Source organism: Balaenoptera ricei, chromosome 7 (genome assembly GCF_028023285.1).
Source record: "Balaenoptera ricei isolate mBalRic1 chromosome 7, mBalRic1.hap2, whole genome shotgun sequence".
Lineage (NCBI taxonomy): Eukaryota > Metazoa > Chordata > Mammalia > Artiodactyla > Balaenopteridae > Balaenoptera > Balaenoptera ricei.
The window spans coordinates 57,157,378-57,181,273 of NC_082645.1; the positions used below are offsets into that span (position 1 = coordinate 57,157,378).

The window sequence follows — 23,896 nt, forward strand, 5'->3', positions numbered from 1 at the left end:
TGGTAAAAATCAGCAAGAAAACGATTTGGCGCACGGTGCAATTTTGGAGTTCTAAACAGTTCCACTATTAAGCATGGCTTTTAATACCAGGGGCACAAATCAAAACAAATAAATGCAACCAGCGTCTCAAGGGGAAAAAAAAAAACATACTACAAGAAGAGCCTAATTCACTTTTTTGCCAATAGTTTCTGTTTGGGGCTACGCTTACATAAATGTTCCAAAAATGGAACAATACACTTCTAGGAAAATAGGAGAGAGAGGTATCGTCAACATTCTCGTCTAGGTCCTTGCTACTCAAAGTGGGGTCCACGGACCAGAAGCATCAGCATCACCTGGGAGCCTCTGAGAAACACAGAATCTTGGATCCCACCCCAGACCTAGTGACCAGAATCTGTACTATAGCAAGAGCCCCAGCTGATTCGATGCGCAGTGAAGCTGGAGAAGCACTGCTCAAGGGCACCGCCTTCCTAGCAGGCACCACGGCACGATTCAGGATGACCGGAAGACCTCCAAGTACAGCCATCTCCACGGCTTCCCTCCTCCACCTCTGGTGAAGAGAACCACAGCAGTAGAGAGAGAGAGTGGCTTGGAAAGAGTCGAGCGCACATTCACGTATTTTATGACGAGTAAGTACAAGGCCAACGCTACAAACGAAAATCATGTCCTACACAGAACTGTCTGACCCAGTGATTCTAATGTGTCACGCAGGACAAACTCGCACACGTGGCACATCTCTGTGGGAGTACTCAGATTTGTACAAAATCTTTCTATAATACACATTTACATAATTTATAATCACAATACTTATTAACAGTCCATCCGTAACAGCTGCTCACTGGAGGTGCCAGGGCATAGAAGAGCCGGGCTGAGGGCCCATCAGCCTCAGCACAGATATCTGTAACACTAAACCTCTCTCTCCCCCTCAAGAAAGCTCTGACATGCAATTGTGTGAGGGTGATAGCATTATAATATTAAAGTGATAACACTGAATCCACTCATTGTTTAGGCAAGGCAATAAGAAATATGCTGGCACCTTATCTGCTATTAGTAATCAATTATTCACACACCACCTCACTATGGGGGGGTGGGGGACACCACCTGTCCTGCTCAGGAGGAAGGGACCCCAAGAGGGACCAGATAGAACCAAAGAGAGTCTTCTGAAAACCCTCGCTTTCCACCCAAACTTCTTTCCCTGAATCAGGCTCCTGGTTTTCAATTCTATTTATTCCTTCTCGTAAGCAAATGGTCTCAATGGTCTGGTCTGGTTCTACAGGCTGCAGCCCCACCCACACGTGGCATGGTGTCCAAGGCATTCAGGATCAGAAAATAGGATCTGCCATATTTCCAGAGCCTGGGCCCTAGGGAGTCACTTCTAGCTGCTCTGTACAAGTCCATGTTTCCCATCTATTAATGAGGGAAAGGCAGTCCTGACCGGGTTTGAAACATCAGAGAATAACAATTGCACAGCCTTTTCTGACAGCAGAAGAAGAAATCAGAAGACATCGTTTTATTCTCTAAAGCTAGAGTTTCACCTTTCAAAGCACACACACAAAAAAAACCCACAAAGAAGCAAACCTTCCCATGATTGGTATTTCGTGTAGGTAGACTCTCGAAATTGCCATCAACAGGTTTCCTTCAAATGTGCTACATTTCTACTTATAAAGGAAAAGTTCTTAGTACTTATTTGTACTTCGGACATGGAGTCAACATCAATCCACAATGACACAGACAAATTATTTTAAAAATTCAACAGAGGTATTCTTGGTAAAAATTTGGAGGCTACACAAGCTGCCAGCCCTCCCCAATTCCTCAACCATTCTCACAATCAAGACAACACGGGCTTAAAAGAGACAAAAAGAAGAATAAATGGTAGCTGGTGTCAATTCACATTTGGCTCACAGTTCAGCTGACTAATCCAGCCAATTAGCCCCAGCGTGAAGGAGAACACTAGTTTAAGACAATGGCAAACTACCGATAATCTGCCCATCTATGTCAGAGTCGCTGAACCCTTCCCCAAAGCCCAAAGCAGGTGAACTTCTGGGGAGAAATGGAGCCAGAGGCCACACTTGGCGGGGCAGCAGCAGAAGGAAGGGGGGCCAGGAAGGCTGGAGCAGTAAACCCAGACCAGGTGTGCTGCAGGTGCAGGCAAGAGCCAGCTTTCTCAAGTCTAAAGACAGACACAACCAAGAGCCCACTCGTGGTCAACTTTCTATCACCTATGATAATTACAGTGAGCAAAGGAAAACCACAGATGATCCCCAAGTCACAAACTCATTCTCCCTGGCTCCCCAGTGGGAGTGGGAGGGATATTTTTAAAGATGCTTTGGTGAAAGTAGCCACAGGACAGATGCTTGGCTTACTCTCTGCTCCACGCCCAAGACCACCCTCTGATGTGAATGCTTTCAAATAGGACTGAGAATGCCTTTAGTGAGTGAGGCTAATGAAGGGACACTGAAACACTCTGATGCAAGATAGATCCTTGGAAAACATCCTGTCAACCTTCCTTATTTTTCAGCTGAGAAACTGAGCCCCGGGACAGCCGAGCTGTCAAAAGGCACAGCGTGAAGAAGCAGGTGGGGGAGGGGGCAGGGAGCCTAATGGCAAGGAAGTCAGCCAAGGATAAAAAGTGGAGTCTGGGGAGATCTGGAGTGATCTGCTTTTACGACCTTCAGAATGACCTCCAACAAGGCCACAATCACTCAGCAGTCCTCAGTACCCTCATCTGTAAGACCGACTCTGCTGAACTGACAGCAAAGTGAGGGGAACACTAGGTAAGCATATTATACAGGGATCATCATTTCCGAAGCCAAAGGCGTGCTCTGCAGTCACTGGGGGCTCCTGGCTGGCCATACCCACAAAGACAGGCACAAGCAACTTAGATCAAAGATTAATGAGTCTAAATTTCCAATGCAATATTCATATACCTCCAGGTGGTCTTTTTCATGCAAATCTCCACTCAACTAGCTCGACTATCAGAAGCTTCCAATAAACCAGAATGACCTATCTGTACAGTTTTAAAGAGATGGTCCCTACGGGAGATGATTAAAATAGCACAATTCCAGTTGCCACAAGTATTTAAAGCAACAATTCACATCATTTTCACAAAGTTTCAAGAAGGATTAGTCGGGGATAACGCAATCTTCGAAGAATCTGCAGATTTTTAAATCTGTGATAAAGAAAACCTCATATTTAAAACTCCTAACACTGAGGCGAGTCACTAAAATATGAGGAACATACATTAAACTCTATTGCTCAGTATTCTTTTAATTTAAATTTACTACATAGTCACACGTTCATTCATTCATTCAACCACTATTTACTGAGCTCTTACTAAGTACCATTTCCATTCTAAACTCTAGCACTATAGAACAGAAACCCCTGCCTTCATGGAGCTGACTTTAAGTTGGGGCAGGGGTGGGGAGGAGAGATAAATACAGGTAATAAAATTATGAAGCACAATAGACAGCAGTAGTTCTCAGACTTTAGTGTGCATCAGAATCATGAGAGGGCTTCTTAAAATATGGATTGCTGGACCCCACCTCCAGAGTTTCTGACTCAGCAGAAACTAGGGATGGAAGAGGACAGGAATTTGCATTTTTATCAAGCTCCTATGGTGATGCTGATACTGCGATTTGGAATCACACCTTGAGAACCACCAATGTAGAATACATTAATGTGCACAATAAAGATAAAAAGATCAGGGGATGGAGAGTATGGGGCAGAGGCGCTGCAATTCACCATAGGATGGCATCCATGGAAGCCTCACTGATGGGACATGTGAGGTATTGAGTAGAGCATTCCAGGTAGAGGGAACAACCCATGCAAAGGACATGAGACAGGAGCATGAGTGGCAAGGAGGCCAGTTTGACTGGAGGAAAGTGAGGGAGAGGAAGGACTAGGAAATGAGGTCAACAAGATAATGAGGAGCTAGATCTTGTAAGGCCCAGTAGGCCACCATTAGGACTTTGACTGAGGTGGAAAGGCATTACAAGGTTTTGAGTAAAGCCATGATACAAGCTGGCTTATTTGAACAGCATCACTCTGGATGCCGTGTAAACAGCTGAGCACACAGGGACAAGGACAGAAGGGGACCTCTTAGGAGGCTACGGTAATAATCCAGGGAAGAGATGATGGTGGCTTGGACCAGGATGACTGCAGGGGAGGTGGGGAGGTGTGGTTGACAATAGCATTTGCTGACAAATTGGACAGGACATGGGGTATAAGAGAAGAAGGGTCAGGAACACTAGACTTCTGCCCTATTACATAGGAGGATAGAGCTGCCATTAAAAGAAGCAGGGAAGACGGTGAGGAGGGCAGTTTGTTGGGGGGCATGGGGATTACAGAGTTTTTCTGTACTGCAGTTATACAATTTTTAGAGCTGAAAGGAAACTTGAGAGCCTAACAGCCTCACTTTATAGGTGATACATGGTCAGCAAAGAACTTGAGGGAGGGCACAGGGTAAGTTAGTGACCTGGGGGCTAGATAATCCTTGGCTACTGTGTTCTCAAGTGTACTCTGCGAAATCAAGTGTTAAATTATATTACATACGGGGCTTCCCTGGTGGCACAGTGGTTGAGGATCTGCCTGCCAATGCAGGGGACACAGGTTCGAGCCCTGGTCTGGGAAGATCCCACATGCCGCGGAGCAACTAGGCCCGTGAGCCACAACTACTGAGCCTGCGCGTCTGGAGCCTGTGCTCCGCAACAAGAGAGGCCGTGATAGTGAGAGGCCAGCGCACCGCAATGAAGAGTGGCCCCCACTTGCCGCAACTAGAGAAAGCCCTCGCACAGAAATGAAGACCCAACACAGCCATAAATAATAAATAAATAAATAAATCCAAAAGTTTAAGAAAAAAAAAATTATATTACATAGAGTGTAAATACATGTTAAATCTATTTAAATTTCCTAAAAATCTCTAATCTACATATGATACTGCAGTAACTTATGAGATGTTATTGATCAAAAATGCCTAGTCCCAAATTACTCATATCTACAATACATATTTAAGATTTATTCCCAGGACAACATATTAAACTGGACCTAGAGTGGCTAACTTAAATTCCTCGGGTATATGCATTTCTCTCCACGTACAAATTTTTGAAATTAAATGTCATAGCAAATTGCTGATAGCTGTCTGTTTCACCTGAGCTGTAAACTCCAGGACAGCAGACACGATGTCTCCACTGCTGACGACAGATCAGCTCAGAGACTGTGCCTGGAACATAGTAAATGTTCAATAAATATCTGTCAACTAACGACCCCAGAGGCATTGAACCCAAACACCTAATGTTCACCTTTTCACCAGAGAAGGACCATTTTTGTTAGAACAATTGAAGGTTCTGGGAAACAAAAAGTCAACGAAAACAATAAAAATGACCCAGCAAAGAACTGAGTTGAACTGCTCTGCTCTCAGTCTAAAAACTCTGGAGAGGGTGTGGAGAAAAAGGAACCCTCCTACACTGCTGGTGGGAAGGTAAACTGGTGCAGCCACTAGGGAGAACAGTATGGAAGTTCCTTAAAAAACTAAAAATAGATCTACCGTAAGATCTTGCAATCCCACTTCTGGGCATACAGCCAAAGAAAAGCATAATTCAAAAAGATACATGCACCCCAATGTTCATTGTAGCACTATTTACGTAGCCAAGACATGGAAGTAACCTAAGTGTCCATGGACAGATGAATGGATAAAGAAGATGTGGTGTGTGTGTATATATATGTATTCAATGGACTCTTAGCCATAAAAAAGAATGAAATAATGTCATTTGCAGCAACATGGATGCACCTAGAGATTATCATACTAAGTGAAGTAAGCTAGACAAAGACAAATATCATGACATCACTTATACGTGGAATCTTGTAAAAATGATACAAATGAACTTATATAAAACAGAAGTAGGCCCACAGACTTAGAAAACAAACTTATGGTGACCAAAGGGGAAAGGGGTTGTGGGGAGGAATAAATTAGGAGTTTGGGATTAACATATACACACTGCTATATATAAAATATATAACCAACAAGGACCTCTTATCAATATTTTGTAATAACCTATAAGGGAAAAGAATCTGAAAAAAAAAAAAAACAGGTACATACATATGGATAACTGAATCACTTTGTTGTACACCTGAAACTAACATGATATTGTACACCAACTAAGCTTCAATTAAAAAAAAAAAAAAAAACTCTTGTTTTCCCCAGACCTCAGCAGCTTGTGGTAATACATGAAATTTAATTTAATAATGACAGTGCAGGCCCTTAAAGACAGAAAGGAAGGGAGGAAGAGAGAGAAAGGGAGGAAAGGAAAGGGGCAGGGGAGGGGAGAAGGGCGGACGGAGGGAGAAGGGTCCTGCTGCACTCTTCCTTGAAGCTCAACCCCGTCCCCCTGCAGCTGAACGTGCACAGCTGAGGAAAGATTCCAGTGGGCATACAGAGTAAAGTGGTCCTCCCCCACTGAGTTCACCCAGTAAGATTTCCTTCGACTGCTGCTCAAACAACTGCTACCAGCTGTTAAAGGATGGGAAGCTGCTGAAAATCTCCCCAAGTATTTCTCCCTGATGGTATACAAATGGAAAGGAAAACTAAGTTTCCAGAATTGATTGTATACACGGTTCACACCAGAGGGTTCACCAAATGGTACCGTTTGTCAAGATCCCGAAATTCAGAAAGCCACATTATTTGTTGTCTTTACTTACTTACAGCCCCCCAAAAAAAGGAATAAATGAGAATTTTGGCATAATTCATTAAACCATAATTCACATAACTATCAAACTTCCTGAAACTCAAAACATATTTTGGTTCACTATAAAGCAATTTATACCCCCCCCCAAGATTTTAATTTGCACTGTACTCTATTTTCTGAGTGTGCCCAATGTCTCTTAAATTCATGCGTTTGCTCCACGCTTCCTTGGCTTAATTAATCATTTCATTGCTAGCTGGCTAAGGCGGAGCTTGCCTAAAATCAGAGCTGAAACATGTCTGTTAAAAAACTATTTCAGGCTTAATAAAATGGACATTTCATGTGGAATGATAATTCACTTATTATTATAAATGAAACTATATCCTGAGATAATTCACTTATTATTATAAATAATAATAAATAAATCCTGAATTGTTTAGATGCATTAGTTGATGTAAATCTCATAACTTCCTGGAGACTAGTTTGGAGAAATATAATTCAATTAAATTGAATTATATTTTAAAAAAATTATTTCAGCCTTAAAAATGTACATTAGTGTATGTGCCTAAATATTTTAAATATTTTCACCTTCCTCTCAGTTAAGGTGATATATTCTTGTTTGTCTGAACTTTCAGCTGTGACTGACACGAGCACCCCTATCACTGATGGATGCATATGGGTGCAGAGCCTGGTGAGACCACTCAGATCACATTGGCCAAAAGGTCGTGAACACCTGCCACGTGCCAGGTACTAACAGGGAGTGTTGAGATGAACACCATGGGGTTTCTACCGCTGATAAGTTTTGATATACGGTCTGGAGGGAAAAGGGGGACATAGAGACCCAATTTCACTATCATGTAATAGGCAATCTAGTGTATTAAGGGCACTTTCAAGCCACCAGGGTAAGGTGCTTAATGCAGCGAGAATGGGGGTGGTAGAGGAAATGATGGGAAGGGCTCTCTCAAGGAAAGAACGCCTTGAACTGAATCGGGAAGGAGAAGAAGTGAGCCAGGTAAAGAAGGGGGATCACAAAGAAGTACAGAGAAAGCACTGGTGGACGAGACTGGAAAAACAGTCAGGGCCTTCATATGCCACATTAGGGAACCGGGGCTTTATTCCATCAGCAACAGTTTTCAACTTTAGGCCAGGTAATCAGATGGTCAGATTTGCATTGTAGATTCTTTACTCCGGTGATATTGAGGAAATTGATGGAAAGAAGAAAGAAAGAGGGAGAGCAAAATGATACGGCAGGCGGTCACACGAGGTGCCTTCAACCTCACCTTCCCAACCGCCTCCCTGTGATCTTAGGACACCTTGCATAATTAAAGGGCACGACCCCATTTCAATACAAAAGCAACACGAGCTCACTAATTCTAAAATGGAATGTGCGTTAACTCCTTTAACCCTCTGGTATTTTCACATTGCACAGATGTGGAAACTGAAGCGCAGGGAAGTTGAATAACTTGGCTACAGGGCCAGGATTGGACTCACAGCAGTCAGGTGTCAGAGCCCATGCTCTAGACCAAACCACCCTTAAATATGGCGACATCATCCTTTCCTGATCCAGTGCCTCATGGGCTTCAGAGCTCTCTTATACTAATCAGAGGCTGCCTCTGGTGCACCTAGGGAGCCCAAACCACCTTGCTTGAAGCAGCAGCCTCTCTTCCCTATAACATGAGAAATATTCCTTTCCGCCCCCCCCCATCCAAGTACACTTTACCAAAGCCAAAGAACACGGAAGGAACACAAAAGAACCCAGCAGCTATGGGTATAAAAACTCCACCACCTTGCACTTTCCTCTGGCTCCTTGAGAATAATATCTGAATACTGGAAGCAAGTTAAGTCTAGTTGCAAGTTTTCCTGGCAGAAGTTTTAGTCATAGGGTTTTCAGCATTCAAGAAGCTGACTAAAGCTGAAAATGCATTCGAAGGCTGACTAAGGAAAAAATCTCCCTCCCAGAAAACAGAGATGCTACCCAAAGTCACACCAATGTGCCTTAGACAGTGAAAAACTGTCTAGGGCATAAGCTGATTTGTATGGGCTCAGATACACTGAGATAGATGTGATGGTAACTTTCTAAATTTCTAGGCTGCCATAGTTAGCTAGTACCAGATTTGATTTCTGTCGTGAAAAACTAGGAATGGGAAATTCACATTCACTCACATACACACACCTAAAAGGCAAAAGTAAGTGAAAATGAGCATGAGATCTACTTACATAATGCAGTTGTATGTTTCTAGAAAGTTCTTCAGAAATCAATCGTTTTGAAATTAACATTTTTAGAGTAGTAGTACAGTAGATTAGATTAGTCACATAGTAGAGTAGATTAAGAGAAGTGACTATTTTTTAAAAATCCTAAGATAAATATATTTGTAGTGACCACCCCAAAGAGACCTGTTTTATATGAATTTCTGTTTTAAAATAGCGTCTCTCATAATTCTGGACAAACAGCCTTAGACACTTGCCAGACAAAGCACTAAGCTCTTCCTGACAGTTTATGACAGAGCATCAAATTGGAAAAGAAAATGCTAGGCCGTGGGAAAAGCATGACATTCAAATAGCCACTCCTTCTATCATATTGCAGCAAAATCTATTACACTTACCAAGGCATCCTCTCCAAGTTTATTATTAGGAAGTCTCTCACACTCACACACACACACACACACACACACACACAGGTTTTCTGAGCACAGAAGATCTAGTAAGAAGTAGTAAAGCATTTTCTTTTAAACCCTGAGTAGGCAATCCTCAGGTTTTAATTCACTACATTTAACCTGAAGTTTTTTAGTCTGAAAAGAGTGTGGTGTCACTACCACGCTTAATCCTGCACCAAATGATGCCTAAGATGATGGCTTCTCCCATCCCCTAAAACCTGACCAGTGATGCTGTGAGCAAGGAGGGAAAAGGTGCTGAATATCTTCCTTAGCCCCAAACAGAATCAATTCGCAGAGATGGAGAAGCGCTAGTGATTGCTATTGGTCTTCCACCAAAAACTGAGATCACTCAAATCCAGATTTAGGGTTGTCTTCCCAGAAAACCCACAGATGTGGCGTCACAGGCTCTGGAGCCAAACTGCCCAAAGCTGAAGCCTGACTCCACCACTTATTCTACGTGTGACCCGGGCCACTTACTTCCGTTCTCTGTATCTTAGCTTCTAGCATGTAAAGTAGGCATAATAAGAGCGCCTCCCCATGGGGCTGTGGTGAGGCTGAATGAGTCACAGTGCGCTCAGCACCAGGCCTGGCACACAGGAAACACTCAATACACGTTAGGTACTGACTTTACAGCCACACTCAATAAAAATCTGTATAATACCCATGGGATTGGAACTGCTGGAAATAGAACCAAGCATACCAGCCTTATTCACCACACTTGTTGGCTGTATAATAAGGCAAGAGTTTCTAGTGGTCTGAACCTGGCCCCTTAATGTTCCCTTTTCTAATAAAAAGTTCTGAGAAAGAGAATACACACACACGCACGCGCACATATATGTGTGTGTGTATATATACATATAGAGTGAGTGATTTTTTTTTAATAAAAAATGTTATGTTTTCTATTAGAATAGCAAGAAAACTCTTTTTAAAAGAATACTCGTATTAATACTCTCAAGGTAAACAAACATTACATTCAAAGAAATAAATGCAAAGTTCTCCCCAGTTTAACTCGTATTTCAAAAAACAGAGCCTAGAGAGCGTAAAGATGTGAAGGGAAGAGAGTACAAATAATCTGAGTAAAAGCAGTGGATTATTTGTCCAAATATAACAGCAACAAAGAGACGGTCTAGCTCTGCTGTTGCTGTGAGTCTCTGCTTTCAACTCTCGCACCCTCCTCCCCTACACTTCACCCACCCAAGATGCCAGCAAAAGACCTGAGGACTCCTGGTCCGAGTTTTTCAGGCAGTGCCCCACTGCCTGACCAAGAAAGTCAAACTCCTGTAACGTGGGGAGACCAGCAGCATCCAGCTCTTCCAAGAAAACATTACAAATGTTTTTGGTTTTTTTTAAGGCAATAATCTTATTTTAGAGTTAAAACCACACAAAAAAATTTTAAATACTGTATAAACTCAATGTTATGCTCAGGTTAGAGGACACGGAGAACATTCACTGTGAATTCTAGAAAAGCTATAATGGCTCCAGAGATGTATCAACAGAAAGTGCACACTTAACATGCCTGAGAGCCGACCATTACTCACCGGGAAGTGAGGCTTCCGGGTAACGTCATTACACAAGCATGAAGTCGCACACACAAAAAGGACACCAAGGAAAGCCCGGAATGGCTGTCTACAAAGTCCTCACCATGTGCCAGGCACTGTCCTACACACCATAGACACTGACTCATTTAATCCTCATGACAACCCAAGCGGTGGCTTCCTGCACGGGCCCTTCCGAACCCAGGAGCCGAACATCGCACCCACCAGCTGCTTACACTCAACACCACCACCCAGGGTGAGGAAAAAACCCACAGACCTGAGAGGGAGAGAAAAAGTCGGGAAATCTTACCTCGGGGGGTCCCAACTGAGAAAAAAGAAAAGGACAACGTGGTCCTGAAGGCCCAGAGAAGGAGCTCGGGTCGGTACTCTGACAAGAATAATGGGACGGAGTGACTGGCAGAGTAGCAGATGGTAGAATAAGCCAGGGGCTGGCCTGCCTCTGCATTTCAAAGGCAGTTCACTGCTGTTTTGACCCTTTTAGTGAGAAATGATCATTTCATCACAAAACAGAGGAAATTAGCTGTGCTTTTTTATCAGCTTAGAGCAAGATTAATGACAAGTTAGCTTCCAAGTTCCATAATTAACAAGCATCCCCTTTTTATAACTCGTAAAGCCCCTCAGAGCTGAACCTCCCACAAGACAAATGTGAGGTCCATATGACCTCCAGGCAGTGCGAGAGGGGGTCGGTGCGATCCTATCAGTTGGAGTAACAGTAGTAGCAGTAGTAACAGTAGAAACAATAGCAGTAATAGGATTAGCAGTAGCAGCTGCTGCTATTTTCTGTGTGTCTATAATGTGCCAGCCACCGTTATAGGACTGCTAGATACGAAGAGCCTCATTTGATTTCACAAAAAAAGATGAAGTGGGTTATACCTGTATCTCCCTTTAAGGAAACTGAGTCTTTAAGACGTTGAGCCACCTGACCAAGGTCCCAAGAGCTTGAGTGGTAACCTGGGAATTTCAACCAAGCCAGTTGATCTCAGAGATTATCTTCTTAACAGCTAGACTATCTGATGCTGGACGTTTGAAGCTTTCAGTTGTTTAGTTGAAGTCTTTTCTTCATAATGCCCCTAGCCTGTGGGATAAAGGCCACTCTCTAGAGGAAGGACAAGATACGCACACATAAGGCACTAACTTAGATGACTCAAGAACAAAAGTCAGCATCAATAATGATAAGAGCCTCCAGAGCAAGGAGGGGAAAGAGAGGTGAATCAAGAATCGGCCAAAGACTGATGAGGACCAAAGCCAGGTGATGGGTACCAGAGGATTCTTCCTACTCTTCTCTACTTTGGGCTACGTTTGATAACTTCCATAATAAAAGGTTTAAAAATGGCTCCGACTTACTGCGAGTTCATTAAGTTTGTTGAGTCATTTCTTTTCATTTGTTTTACTAGGTCATACTTCCACATGGTTCAAAATTCAAAATGTTATAAAAGGTCTATACTAAGCAGTCCACCCCTGCTCCCACTGCCATTATCCTTCTAATGTTTCTTTATATAGAGAGATATTCTTATTTCTCCCCATTTCTTTCACAAAAGGTGGCATATTATATACATTGTACTTCACCTTGTTGTGTTCACTTAACCATGTAGCCTGGTGATTTTTTTTCATGTCAGTGTACAGAGAACTTTTCATTCTCCATTGGTAGGTCTTCCATAGTGAAGATACACCACATACCATCTTTAACTGGGACACCTCCGTTGTTCCCAATCTCTCGCTATCACGATAAATAAGCTTAGACTGTCTTTTCCTGTCTATTGCCATTTTGGGGGTCACACTAAGCATTTCTCACATTCATTTACTTAATGCAACAACAGTAAGCAAGGGTGGATCCAGGCTTCATGGGACATAAAGCTTATACAATTTGGAAGATCCTCTGTAAAACAGAGAATACAAAATTATGAGTACAAAATTAGGTATAAATGTGTATATTTCTTTAAAATTAAAAATTCAGGGACTTCCCTGGTGGTCCAGTGGGTAAGACTCTGCACTACCACTGCAGGGAGGCGCGGGTTCGATCCCTGGTCAGGGAACTGAGATCCCGCATGCCATGTGGCACGGCCAAAAAATTCTTTTTTCATTTTAAAAAGGGACTTCCCTGGTGGTCCAGTGGGTAAGACTCCACACTCCCAATGCAGGGGGCCCGGTTCCATCCCTGGTTGGGAAACTAGATCCCGCACGCATGCCGCACCTAAGAAGTCCACATGCCACAGCTAAAGATCCCACATGCTGCAACTAAGACCTGGCGCAGCCTAAATAAATAAATAAATATTTTTTAAAAAATTTTTAAAAATTCATTACCAATTCACTGGAGTTTTTTTTTAATAAATTTATTTATTTTTGGCTGCTTTGGTTCTTCGTTGCTGTGCATGGCTTTCTCTAGTTGTGGGGAGCAGGGGCTACTCTTTGGTGCAATATGTGGGCTTCTCATTGTGCTGGCTTCTATTGTTGCGGAGCACGGGCTCTAGGCACGTGGGCTTCAGTAGTTGTGGCACGGGGGCTTCAGTAGTTGTGGCTCGCGGGCTCTAGAGCACAGGCTCAGTAGTTGCGGCACACGGGCTTAGTTGCTCCGCGGCATGTGGGATCTTCCCGGGCCAGGGCTCGAACCCGTGTCCCCTGCATTGGCAGGCAGATTCTTCACCACTGAGCCACCAGGGAAGCCTTTCACTGGAGTTTTAAAGATTAAGGTCCTTTCTTCTAGGATCTTTTTAGACAATTTAATAAAAATGCCTGTATAGAAATACCTCCCGACTGCAAACTGGCAACTCCTCTCTACCTAGAACACTCTGTAACTCCCAAAAACACATTGCACTTAACAGGGGCCTGAATCCTATGATTCAACAGATGCACAGGAAATCCACGTCTTCCTGAATGATAGGCATTATCATCACCATCTCACAGATGGGGAAACTGAGGCTTAGAGATGCAATAACTTGCCCCATGTTGCACAGTGCATAGTAAATTGGGCCTGTTTGATTCCAAAGCCTTTGTGCTTAACTGACACAACGAGTGCCTCCCCAGTGGTCTTGAACTTGACTAAATTTATCTTTTCAAAGGGGAGGACTAATACAAGATAACACTTCCATTATTAGTTCCCTAGGGAAGAAACATTTGATCTGAAACAAATTCTCAGTTTCCCTTTTGTATTTTCAAGACATCTTGTCTCTTCTTTAAAAAAATAACTCAGTGAGGGTCCCCGTAAGTGTACCTAACTAAATACAGAGCCTAAGGTCAGCATCATGCTCGCCATACAGGCCAGGGCATCACCTGACTGGTCCTCTGGTACCGAGAGAGGGGCAAACAATGAAACAAAGAGATGACTCAAGGCTTATCCTTTGTGTTGAGGGTGTGTTTGTTTTCTGCTGAACTCTCACATTTCTAGTAATAACCCCAGATCCTCAGATTTGTCTAGAAACAAGAGTGGGACCAAGAATTGCCATCAACTTTGTTCTAATAACTAGACATGTAAAGACCCTAAACCTATGCTAGAAGGTAGGACTCTTCCACTCCAACTCAAATACAAGCAGATTAGGCTGATTCAACATCTTCAACATTTCTTCAACAACACAAGCTAGATGGATGATCTTCACACCAAGGATGTTGGCAGGACGTGCTGCTGGTGATATTTAATGCCCGGAAGCCAGAAGGCTGAACACCCTGCGATGACAGGGACAGTCCAGTACAGAGAAGGACTGTCCAGCCAAAAATGCCCAAAGCAATGACGGCTGAGAGGATGCTGAGACAGACCTTCCCAGACGGGGCGTAAAACAAGAGTTGATATGAACATGGCTACATTTTAAACCAGGCCCTTCAGGCTATTCTAGGTGCATTAACAAAATGAGAGGTTCTACACATAGAAGGCTCCTGTCTGATGTTCTCACTCGTTTGACCTTTACTGCCTTGCCATGCCTATCAACTGTCAAGAATCTCCATGAAGGGTCAGATTTAAGAGCAAAATAAGCCCTAGATTTTAAGAGTCCACAATTCTTTCAGCTACCTCTTGAGAAATGAAAGGTTTAAAATTAATGTGTACAATGGTTTTAAACTTTCAAACTCATCCAAAAACTCTCAAAAGTGCTTCTTACAGTTATATAAATATCACCATTATTCAATCTGGAAGGTAGAAAACATAAAAAAATTAAAAGTAAAATTGTTCTTTATTAAAAGGTCACATTCTAAAATAGCAGGAAAACATGTTATACCTCAGACCGAAACATTCTATGATAGGGTAGCCCAGATACAGTGGTACATACAATGGAATACTACTCAGCCACTAAAAAGAATGAAATTTTGCCATTTGCAACAACATGGATGGACTTGGAGGGTATTATGCTAAGTGAAATAAGTCAGACAGAGACAGACAAATACTGTATGATATCACTTATATGTGGAATCTAAAAAATAAAACAAACTAGTGAATATAACTAAAAAGAAGCAGACTCACAGATATAGAGAACAAACTAGTGGTCACCAATGGGAAGAGGGAAAGGGGGAGGGCCTGTATAAGGGGTACAAACTACTATGTATAAAATAAGCTACAAGGATACGCTGTACAACATAGGGAATATATCCAATATTTTATAATAACTATAAATGGAGTATAACCTTTAAAAATTGTGAATCACTACACTGTACACCTGTAACTTAGGTAATATTGTACGTCGACTATACTTCAATTTAAAAACACGGATTACATGCAATTTGTTCATTTCTTAGGAACAAGTCTACATTCTTTGAAGCCCTAACACTTCTGTAAACACGTAAAGAATGTTTTATCTTTGTCAGCTTTACCTGCTATTTGTACTGAGCCATCCTCACCCAGAAGAATATTACCAGCTTTCAAATCCCTATTAGAAAAAAAAAAAAAAAAAGGAGAATTTAATTGTGGAGTACAGACATTATATTCACTCAGGGAGATTTTAATACATATCATACAATGGAGATGTTTGACAAAATTATTATTTTATAAATATTAAAATTATATCACAGATTTTAAAAGTTACAAAGGTACATTGTGATTTTATAGTTTGCTCCTGGGGGATGATTAGGATTTTAGTAACAAATAGTTTATGTGATATCATTATCCAGATTTAATTAAAACAATAATGAGTAGATTATTTCATGTTACAGAGTTAGAGACGGCCATCTACACACAATACTATCATTTTATCAAGAACTAAAGCCCAGTCTATGTAAAGCTGTTCTACTTCCACTTAAATGTGTCTGTGATGCAGTTTCCAATCAATCCCCTCAGCCTCTGAAACAGTGGATTTGATCAGTCTCTCCTCTGGGGAGATACTGATGGTAAATACTAATTACAATACTCTGTAACGTACTTCTTCACTATATAGAAGTTGTGCTGAGTAGTCTTAACACTTAAGAAAAATGACAATTTACAATTTATAAGTTTGCTTTCTAAAGTAATATTTTTTCTAATTATTGAAAGACATAGTAGATACCATTAAACATATAGCTCACTTATAGCTCAGGGCAAGGGAATTGCAATATTCATATTACTGGTAAATGGTTATTTACTTGCAACAATTCCTAAGAGCCCAAGGAGCACTAACCCGTTTGAAGCATCAGGCACTCATATGCGATGCTGTTTAGCTATTTAAAGAATTAGCATTTTATGTCACAAAAGAGATGAAATTAGTGCCTCCCCTCCTTCTCTTCCACCACCATGTCAAAAATAATTAACATATTAAATGTTTGGAACACTCTCGCCTGTATTAGAAAGTTAGAGATGCTATCCAGTTCAAGTGAGTATACTTCAAATGAGTATAAAATGTAAACGGATTTTTTTTTGAGTCCCCACAGTACTTTCTATAGTCTACTCTTATTTCAGTGAAAGCAGATAAACCAATATACCAATATAATTCATCAAAACTTGTTCTCTTGTTTCGTTCTTAAGTACTTTTTTCCCATCTATTTAACCTACCTAAGTTAGAGATATGTCAATACCTACCTGTGAGGTGTGTTTCCTTAGTATTCTTTACTAACTAGGACTAAAGACATGAACAGCTGAATTTAAACATCTCTGCAGGGGTCATACCTGTGAATCTGACCATTTCTGTGTAGATAGTCTAAGCCTTCCAAAACCTCTTTAAGAATTGTTGCTATTATTGCCTCTTCCAGAACTCCGTTCTTGTGTTCTCCTCGGTTTATGATGTATTTTATGATATCCAACATTGAACCTAAGCGGACAGACAGAAGAATTGAACAACTGTATAAGCACCTTCGTTACCTTTCCAGAATAGTCCTCCCTATTTAAAAAACTAAACGAGGGACTTCCCTGGTGGTCCAGTGGTAAAGAATCCGCCTTACAATGCAGGGGACGTGGGTTCAATCCCTGGTCAGGGAACTGAGATCCCACATGCCGCAGGGCAACGAAGCCTGAGAGCCACAACTACTGAGCTCGCGCACCTCAACGAGAGAGCCCGCGTGCCGCAAACTACAGAGCCCACGCGCCCCGGAGCCTGCGCGCCACAACTGGAGAAGAGAAAGCCCACACGCCACAAGTAGAGAGAAGCCACAACGAAGACCCCGCATGCCTCAACAAAGATCCCGTGTGCCGCAGCTAAGACCCGACGCAGCCACAAATAAATTAAATAAATAAATAAATAAATAAATATTTTTTTAAAAAAATAAAAAGCTAAATGAGAACAACAAAATATAGTTTTCATTTGTTTATTTAACACAAATATTCCCAAGGCACACAAACAATTGCATGGTAGCCCGTGACCAGAAAAACACTAAATCCAAGTTTGCAAGCACACATCCAGCTGAACTTAATGAGAGGGATTCTGGGTCAGGAAGCAGAAGACTGTTCACGGCCACTTCACAGTTAGTCCCTTTTCCGTAGACGTGCAACTGGTTACAGATTAAAAGAGGGTTCGGGATGTCTAAACTGAAAAAGAAAGGAACAAGAGGCCTGCAGAAAAGACAGCAGGGAACTGCTGAGAGAAGGAAGCACAGTTTTTTCTTAACCTCGGGTAGGAGGAGAGAAAAAATGTCTGTTGCCTTTAGACCCCTGCTTATAACCAGAAGATTCCTTTCTGTGACTCTAGGCAATCTTCACTTACATTTACTTGAGGGGTGATGTACAGAGTTTAATAATAAAGAAATAAATACATAGTATTTTGTTACTATAAACAGATTAGTGTCCTTGGCACTGTGAATTCATGGTTCAACACATGTTAATTAATATTCCAAACTTCCCGGTCACCTTAAGAGCCATAATTACCTGGGGGTTCAACACTTCTGAAGAGTTACCAAACAGCCTATCTCAGGACCTGAATTTGGCTCCAGGCTCTCCCTGATTTAACTAAGAGGACTGAGTTTCCCATCAGATATTACTACACCAGGATAGCCACCTGCCACTCAGTAAGAGATTTGATGTAATAAAATAATATAGAAGAAAACAAATGCACATCTTTCCCCTCAGGGAGAAACAAAACATCTCTTTATTCATTGACTCTTGGATTTGGGGATCATTTAGAAAACGATACTTCCAAAAACATTTTAATTTTTTTCTTTTAAGGATATACCATACCAGGCACGCATGCATTTCTGGCCTGCTGAAAGCAAAATGAGCCACAGGCTACATCTGCCCACATTCCCCTTACCTGTGGAAACCTGTTCCTCTCACCTAGGAGGCCAGGGGAGACTAAATTGGATTCTTTTAAAAAGACAATGAAATTTTCTATCCAGTCCTTAGGAAAGGGCACAGGGGATATTCTCAAGCTTATAAAAGGTTAATTGGGATAAAAATAAAGAGAGGAATTAAAATCCACAGGGCCCCAGGTCACCAGAATTTCTTGTTTCCTCAGTTAGTGGACCCCCCTACAAGAAGAGACCAGGTTAAGATCATCTTATCAATAAAGCACCATCCTCAGCAGAACCAAGAAGCAGTCCTGATACTCAGCGTTGCAGTAGACGCCAACGGGCTTCCTTTTTCCTTCCATTTTTCTTTTCCTTTTTAATTAAAAGCCAGAGTCAGCAGTCAAGGAAACAATAACTAATAGGATTGACAAGACTGGGAACAGAACCGGACTAAGCTCTCCCAGGCTCCCTACCGAGACCTACACAAGCAGACCCAAGGCAACTACAATGCCTTCGTCATCTCATTGCAGGGCCTCTGCTGGATCCAAGACAGTTTCTCTAAAAAAAAAAAATTTTTAATTGTGATGCTGCCTTGATTCAGCCTTAGCCGAACTGGGTCTGCAGATAAAAATGGGCTCCACCAAATAAACTCTGCACCGTCAGTTCCGGCTTCGTCCAGGTACCACCAAATGTTCTCCTCTACTCCTAACCATACTTCACGTCTTGGTAAGATGGATATACAGGGAGGGACGCCCTGCAAAGAGAACACATGAGAGGTATGGGGATGCTGGGTATTAGGAAGGAATCCCTCGGGCTTTCTCAGCTCCAGTTTTCGGGTCTGTAAAATGAAGGTGATGATACTTGCGGCGCAGGGTAGCTTTTACGTGTACAGATCCCGGCACTAACAGGCACGGCGTGTGTGGCCTTGGGCAAGCAGCCTAACTCTCTTGAGCTCTGGTGCCCTTTCTGAAACACAGGGATCATGGCACCTGCCATGCAATGGTGTTGTCCAGATTACGATGAAATAAAGTCAGTAAATCGCCTGGCACAGGATCCAGCCACGGAGGAAGTGTTCAAGAAAATTAACCGTTGTCGTTATCCTCCCTTATCAAAGAGTGACGTTAAAAGATTAAAAGAGATAAAATACAGGAATGGGAAAGTGTCTTATAAATTTAATTGTCCATGGCTTTTTTTAAAAAATAATTTTAATTAATTAATTTATTTATTTTTACTTTTGGCTGTGCTGGGTCTTCGTTTCTGTGCGAGGGCTTTCTCTAGTTGCGGCAAGCGGGGGCCACTCTTCATAGCGGTGCGCGGGCCTCTCACTATCGCAGCCTCTCTTGTTGCGGAGCACAGGCTCCAGACGCGCAGGCTCAGTAATTGTGGCTCACGGGCCTAGCTGCTCCGCGGCATGTGGGATCTTCCCAGACCGGGGCTCGAACCCGTGTCCCCTGCACTGGCAGGCAGACTCTCAACCACTGCACCACCAGGGAAGCCCCCCCCCATGGCTTTTTTAACTTCAGTGATCTGAGGCTAGAGAGGCAAAGTTCCTTCACCTTCCCACATGCTTTCTTCATGAAATCCACAATCTAAAACTACACTGTCCAGTACCATAGGCCACTGGCCACCTGAGGTTATTTAAATGTAAGCTAATTAAAATTGAATAGAAATTCAGTCCCTGGGTAACACTAGCCACATGTCAAATGTTTAAGAGCCACTAGTAGAAACTGGATAGCACAGCCGCAGAACATTTCCATCACCACGGATCTTTAGTAAACTGCACTGAAATAACTCATTATATTACAATGTGTTAAAGACTTGAATAATGTTAAGAATGAAGGCTTTAAAGAAGAAGGATTGGTTAACTTTTCTGAAGAGAGTAAGGGGTGGCTTCAGAGAGGATGGGGCCTTTCAGGACTTGAGCACGTGGAGAAGGATAGACAGACATCTGGGGCTAAGGAGCAGCACAGAGACATCAGAGGGCAGAAGGCATTTGGGGAGTCTCACCCACACCTAGAAGGCTGGGGTAAAAGAGGACACAAGTTATTCTACAAGTTAAGCTGAATTATGAAAGGCTTTGAATATCAATGTGAAGAAATCCGGACTTTACTCTCCAGGCAAATAATAAACCAAGAAAACGTTTAAATACGGGAATAAGGGGATCAAATCTAAAGTCTTATTCAATATGCTGACTCGCACAAAAGGAAAAAAAGAAAACAAGCAAACAAACAAAAATGACAAAATCCACTTACCTCCACTTAGTAATTTCATGACCAGCCAAAGTTCATCTTTTACCACAAAAGAGGTGTAATAGGTCACTACGTTGGGATGGCTGCACTGACTCATGGCTTGAATTTCTTTCTATAAAAAGAGCAAAACACGACATGTACCATGGGGTGAAAATCGGGAAGCAAGACACAAGTGAACCACAGTTGAATATCTGGGTAACTTTCCTACTTAAAGCACACCTGGGCGAGGGGCTGCCTAAACCATTACTTCACAGAAACCACACGAGAACTAACTCTCTCACCCTCGTTATCAACTTGCTAGAATTAGGAAGGCCTCTACAGGAGACCCCAGAGCCCTGAGGACCAGCCACAGGACAGAGGAACTTCAGATCAGCACACAGCCCCATAACCGCCCCCAGCCGCCATATGTGATAAGTGCCTCCTACCTGAACCCAAAGCCTCGACAGAGAGATAAAAGATTGGTGAGCTATTAGGAGACCTGGGTCCTGGTGCCAACCTGAACCCTGGTGCTCCTCACTCATCGAAAAAGGGGCAACAAAACTGCTTGTTTCTCAGGACTGCTGTGACGGTACATGAAAAACTACCTATAAAGATGCTAGAGTATCATTTCCCAAACTATCTTCCATGGTAGATATTCCATCAAGGAAAAGAGCAGGGTGGGGGTGGGAGGGGCAGCTGGTAAAACGAAATAAGCTTGGGCAACATCAGATACTACATCTCAGTTTACAGGAGTCACATCACAGGGTATGCTAGTACTGTCAAAGGCTCTGAGAAGTCCTGCAGTAGATAAACTGTCATAGTTGAATCCACAGGAACAATGCAGGAAAATAATGCTTTGTGGGTCACAGTTTAGAAAAGAGTTTTATCAAAAGACAAAACAACAAAGCTTTGAAACCAAACAAATGGGCAACTTCAATAAGCCACAGTTTTCTGCAATACTCAAGTTCATGTTGGTTTTGGTTTGCTGTTTTAAGTTACCGCCAGATGACTCCTACAAAATGTCAGTCGAATGCTAACCCTCAATCATAGGTACCAGACCAGTGTAACTCACTTTCAAGGTGCTGACCAAAAGCCACAAGAATAACCTAAGTCGTCACAGAAACCTCACTTATGTTATTATGTATTTATGATGAAATAAAAGTGTATCTGTGCATCCTGTAAATATTTTCAATAATGAGTGTCTACTTTGCATTAACTTAAAGTTGCCAACCAGAATATTCCAATTTGAGCTGCTATCCTTATATATCCAGTACTACTTTAATCCTCAAATTACTAAGATGACCCTACATGTCAATTAATTTGGCCTAAATACCATGACATATAACACATATACGCATCTTAATACATGCATTTATTTAGGTGCTTTTTATCATGGATAAACTTGTAAGAAAATCACTACTTTTTCTATTTTCCTTTCACTGTATGACAACACTTCCCCTTCATCATCTTCCTCATCCACTTAACTGATCACAGGTTTTCTAAATCTAACACTTTTCAATTCAGCACCTACTGTCCTTTGAAGAAGATCTGAAACCTGAGGTCCAGTTTCCATCTGTTTCTGGTGTTAGGTTTTGATAGCGTAAGACGCTTCTGAAGGAGAAATGGAACACCGACCAGCATTCCTATTCCAAGTGGCTAGCGTCTGCTCGTTGCGGGGATGGTGCACTTTGAAGGCCTGCAGCGCTGTGGAGGGTCCGGTTTAAACAGATGCCCCCGTTCCTCACAGAAATGAGAAGACTGTTTCTTCAAAGTATGTGTGCTCTGCATTTTCACCATTTTATATCCGATGTAAATGAACGCCTTTCTAGCTTTCTAACACCAAACTTTTAAATCATTAAAGCATACAATCAACAACCGGTGCTCATATGAAAGGAAATTCTTTTGCATGGAAGCAAAGTCGGGTCAGAGTCTGGAAAACCACATTTTTTTTTTTTTTTAGACCTTTGCATTTAGATGGCCAGTATCACTTCCTACCCAGAGGATCAGATTCTCTGAGATGATAGCAGTGAGCTACTGTGTGTGTGTGTGTGTGTGTGTGTGTGTGTGTGTGTGTGTGTGTGTGTGTGTGTGTGTGAGAGAGAGAGAGAGAGAGAGAGAAACTCTTTTAATCAACCTATGGAGAAACTGTTTTAGAAAGCCTATGGATGTAACTTATCAAATTCTATTCCTTCAAATTTCAGGGCCTCAGAGGTACCAGCTGGATATTTAAAAGTCCTGAGGACTTAAAAAAAAAAAAAAAAAAAAAGAAGAAGAGACACAGATACTGCCACTACTAATAAACCCCCATGAGCAGTATAAGGGCAGATCAAAGAAGAGGTGGGTCCTGAGAAGAGAGGTGGGACTTGTATCAGTCTGACCACTCATAATCTCACTGCCCTCCTCACCGCTTGGCTAGGGGTCCATATCCCCCACTCCTACACCACCTATTTTACTACACAGCCTTTCCATGCAGTAGAGCCTCTAATGTGTAAAGACACGATGAAACTCGCCTTAGGGAAAAACACTGGTCACTCTGCCTTGGGATATGACCTGTGCTATCACTGAACCCCCATATTAAGTAATATTTCCACAAATGGGGTAGAAATACACTTTTAAAAAGGAAGAAATAGGTGTTATACCGGCCTATCCAATCCTTAAATTAATTTATATATAAACCTTTTGTTTAGTTGCCTTTTAGAGAGATACAAAATTTTTATACAGTTTCCCCTTGAACAACATAGGGGGCGCCGACCCTTCCTTCATCAAAAATCCTCCCTAGGTATCCAAGGTTTCATTCCTCCGTGTCCTCGGATTCAACGAACCAGTCATGTAGTACTATAGTATTCACTATTGAAGAAAACGGGTATAAGGGGACCTCCACAGTTCAAACCTGCATTGTTCAGGGGTCAACTGTATTTATAATTTTGCTATGGTCTGCACATTTGTGTCCCTACAAAATTCCTAAGCTGATGGTATTAGGAAGTGGGGCCTTTGGGAGGTGATTAGGTCATGAGGGTGGAGCCTTCATGAATGAGATTAGTGCCCTTATAAAAGAGACCTCAGAGAGCCAGCTCACCCCTTCCACCACGTGAGGAAGCAGAGAGAAGTCTGCAGCCTGGAAGAGGACCCCCATCCAGCCAGGCTGGCATCCTGACCTCAGACTTCCAGACTCCAGAACT

The 23,896-nt window shown here is 42.2% G+C and overlaps 1 protein-coding gene across 3 annotated transcripts in view; it reads right to left on the bottom strand.

The window, feature by feature from the left end:
* STK39 (serine/threonine kinase 39) overlaps positions 1 to 23,896 on the bottom strand; it is a 310,969-nt gene that overhangs the window by 207,910 nt on the left and 79,163 nt on the right. For all 3 annotated transcript variants that reach the window (XM_059928025.1, XM_059928027.1, XM_059928026.1), the window contains exons 3-5: positions 20,742 to 20,850; positions 16,940 to 17,081; positions 15,676 to 15,731 (exon numbers count right to left, since the gene is read on the bottom strand). In XM_059928025.1, coding sequence (XP_059784008.1) covers positions 15,676 to 15,731; positions 16,940 to 17,081; positions 20,742 to 20,850 — 307 coding nt within the window. The remainder of the gene's footprint in view (positions 1 to 15,675; positions 15,732 to 16,939; positions 17,082 to 20,741; positions 20,851 to 23,896) is intronic.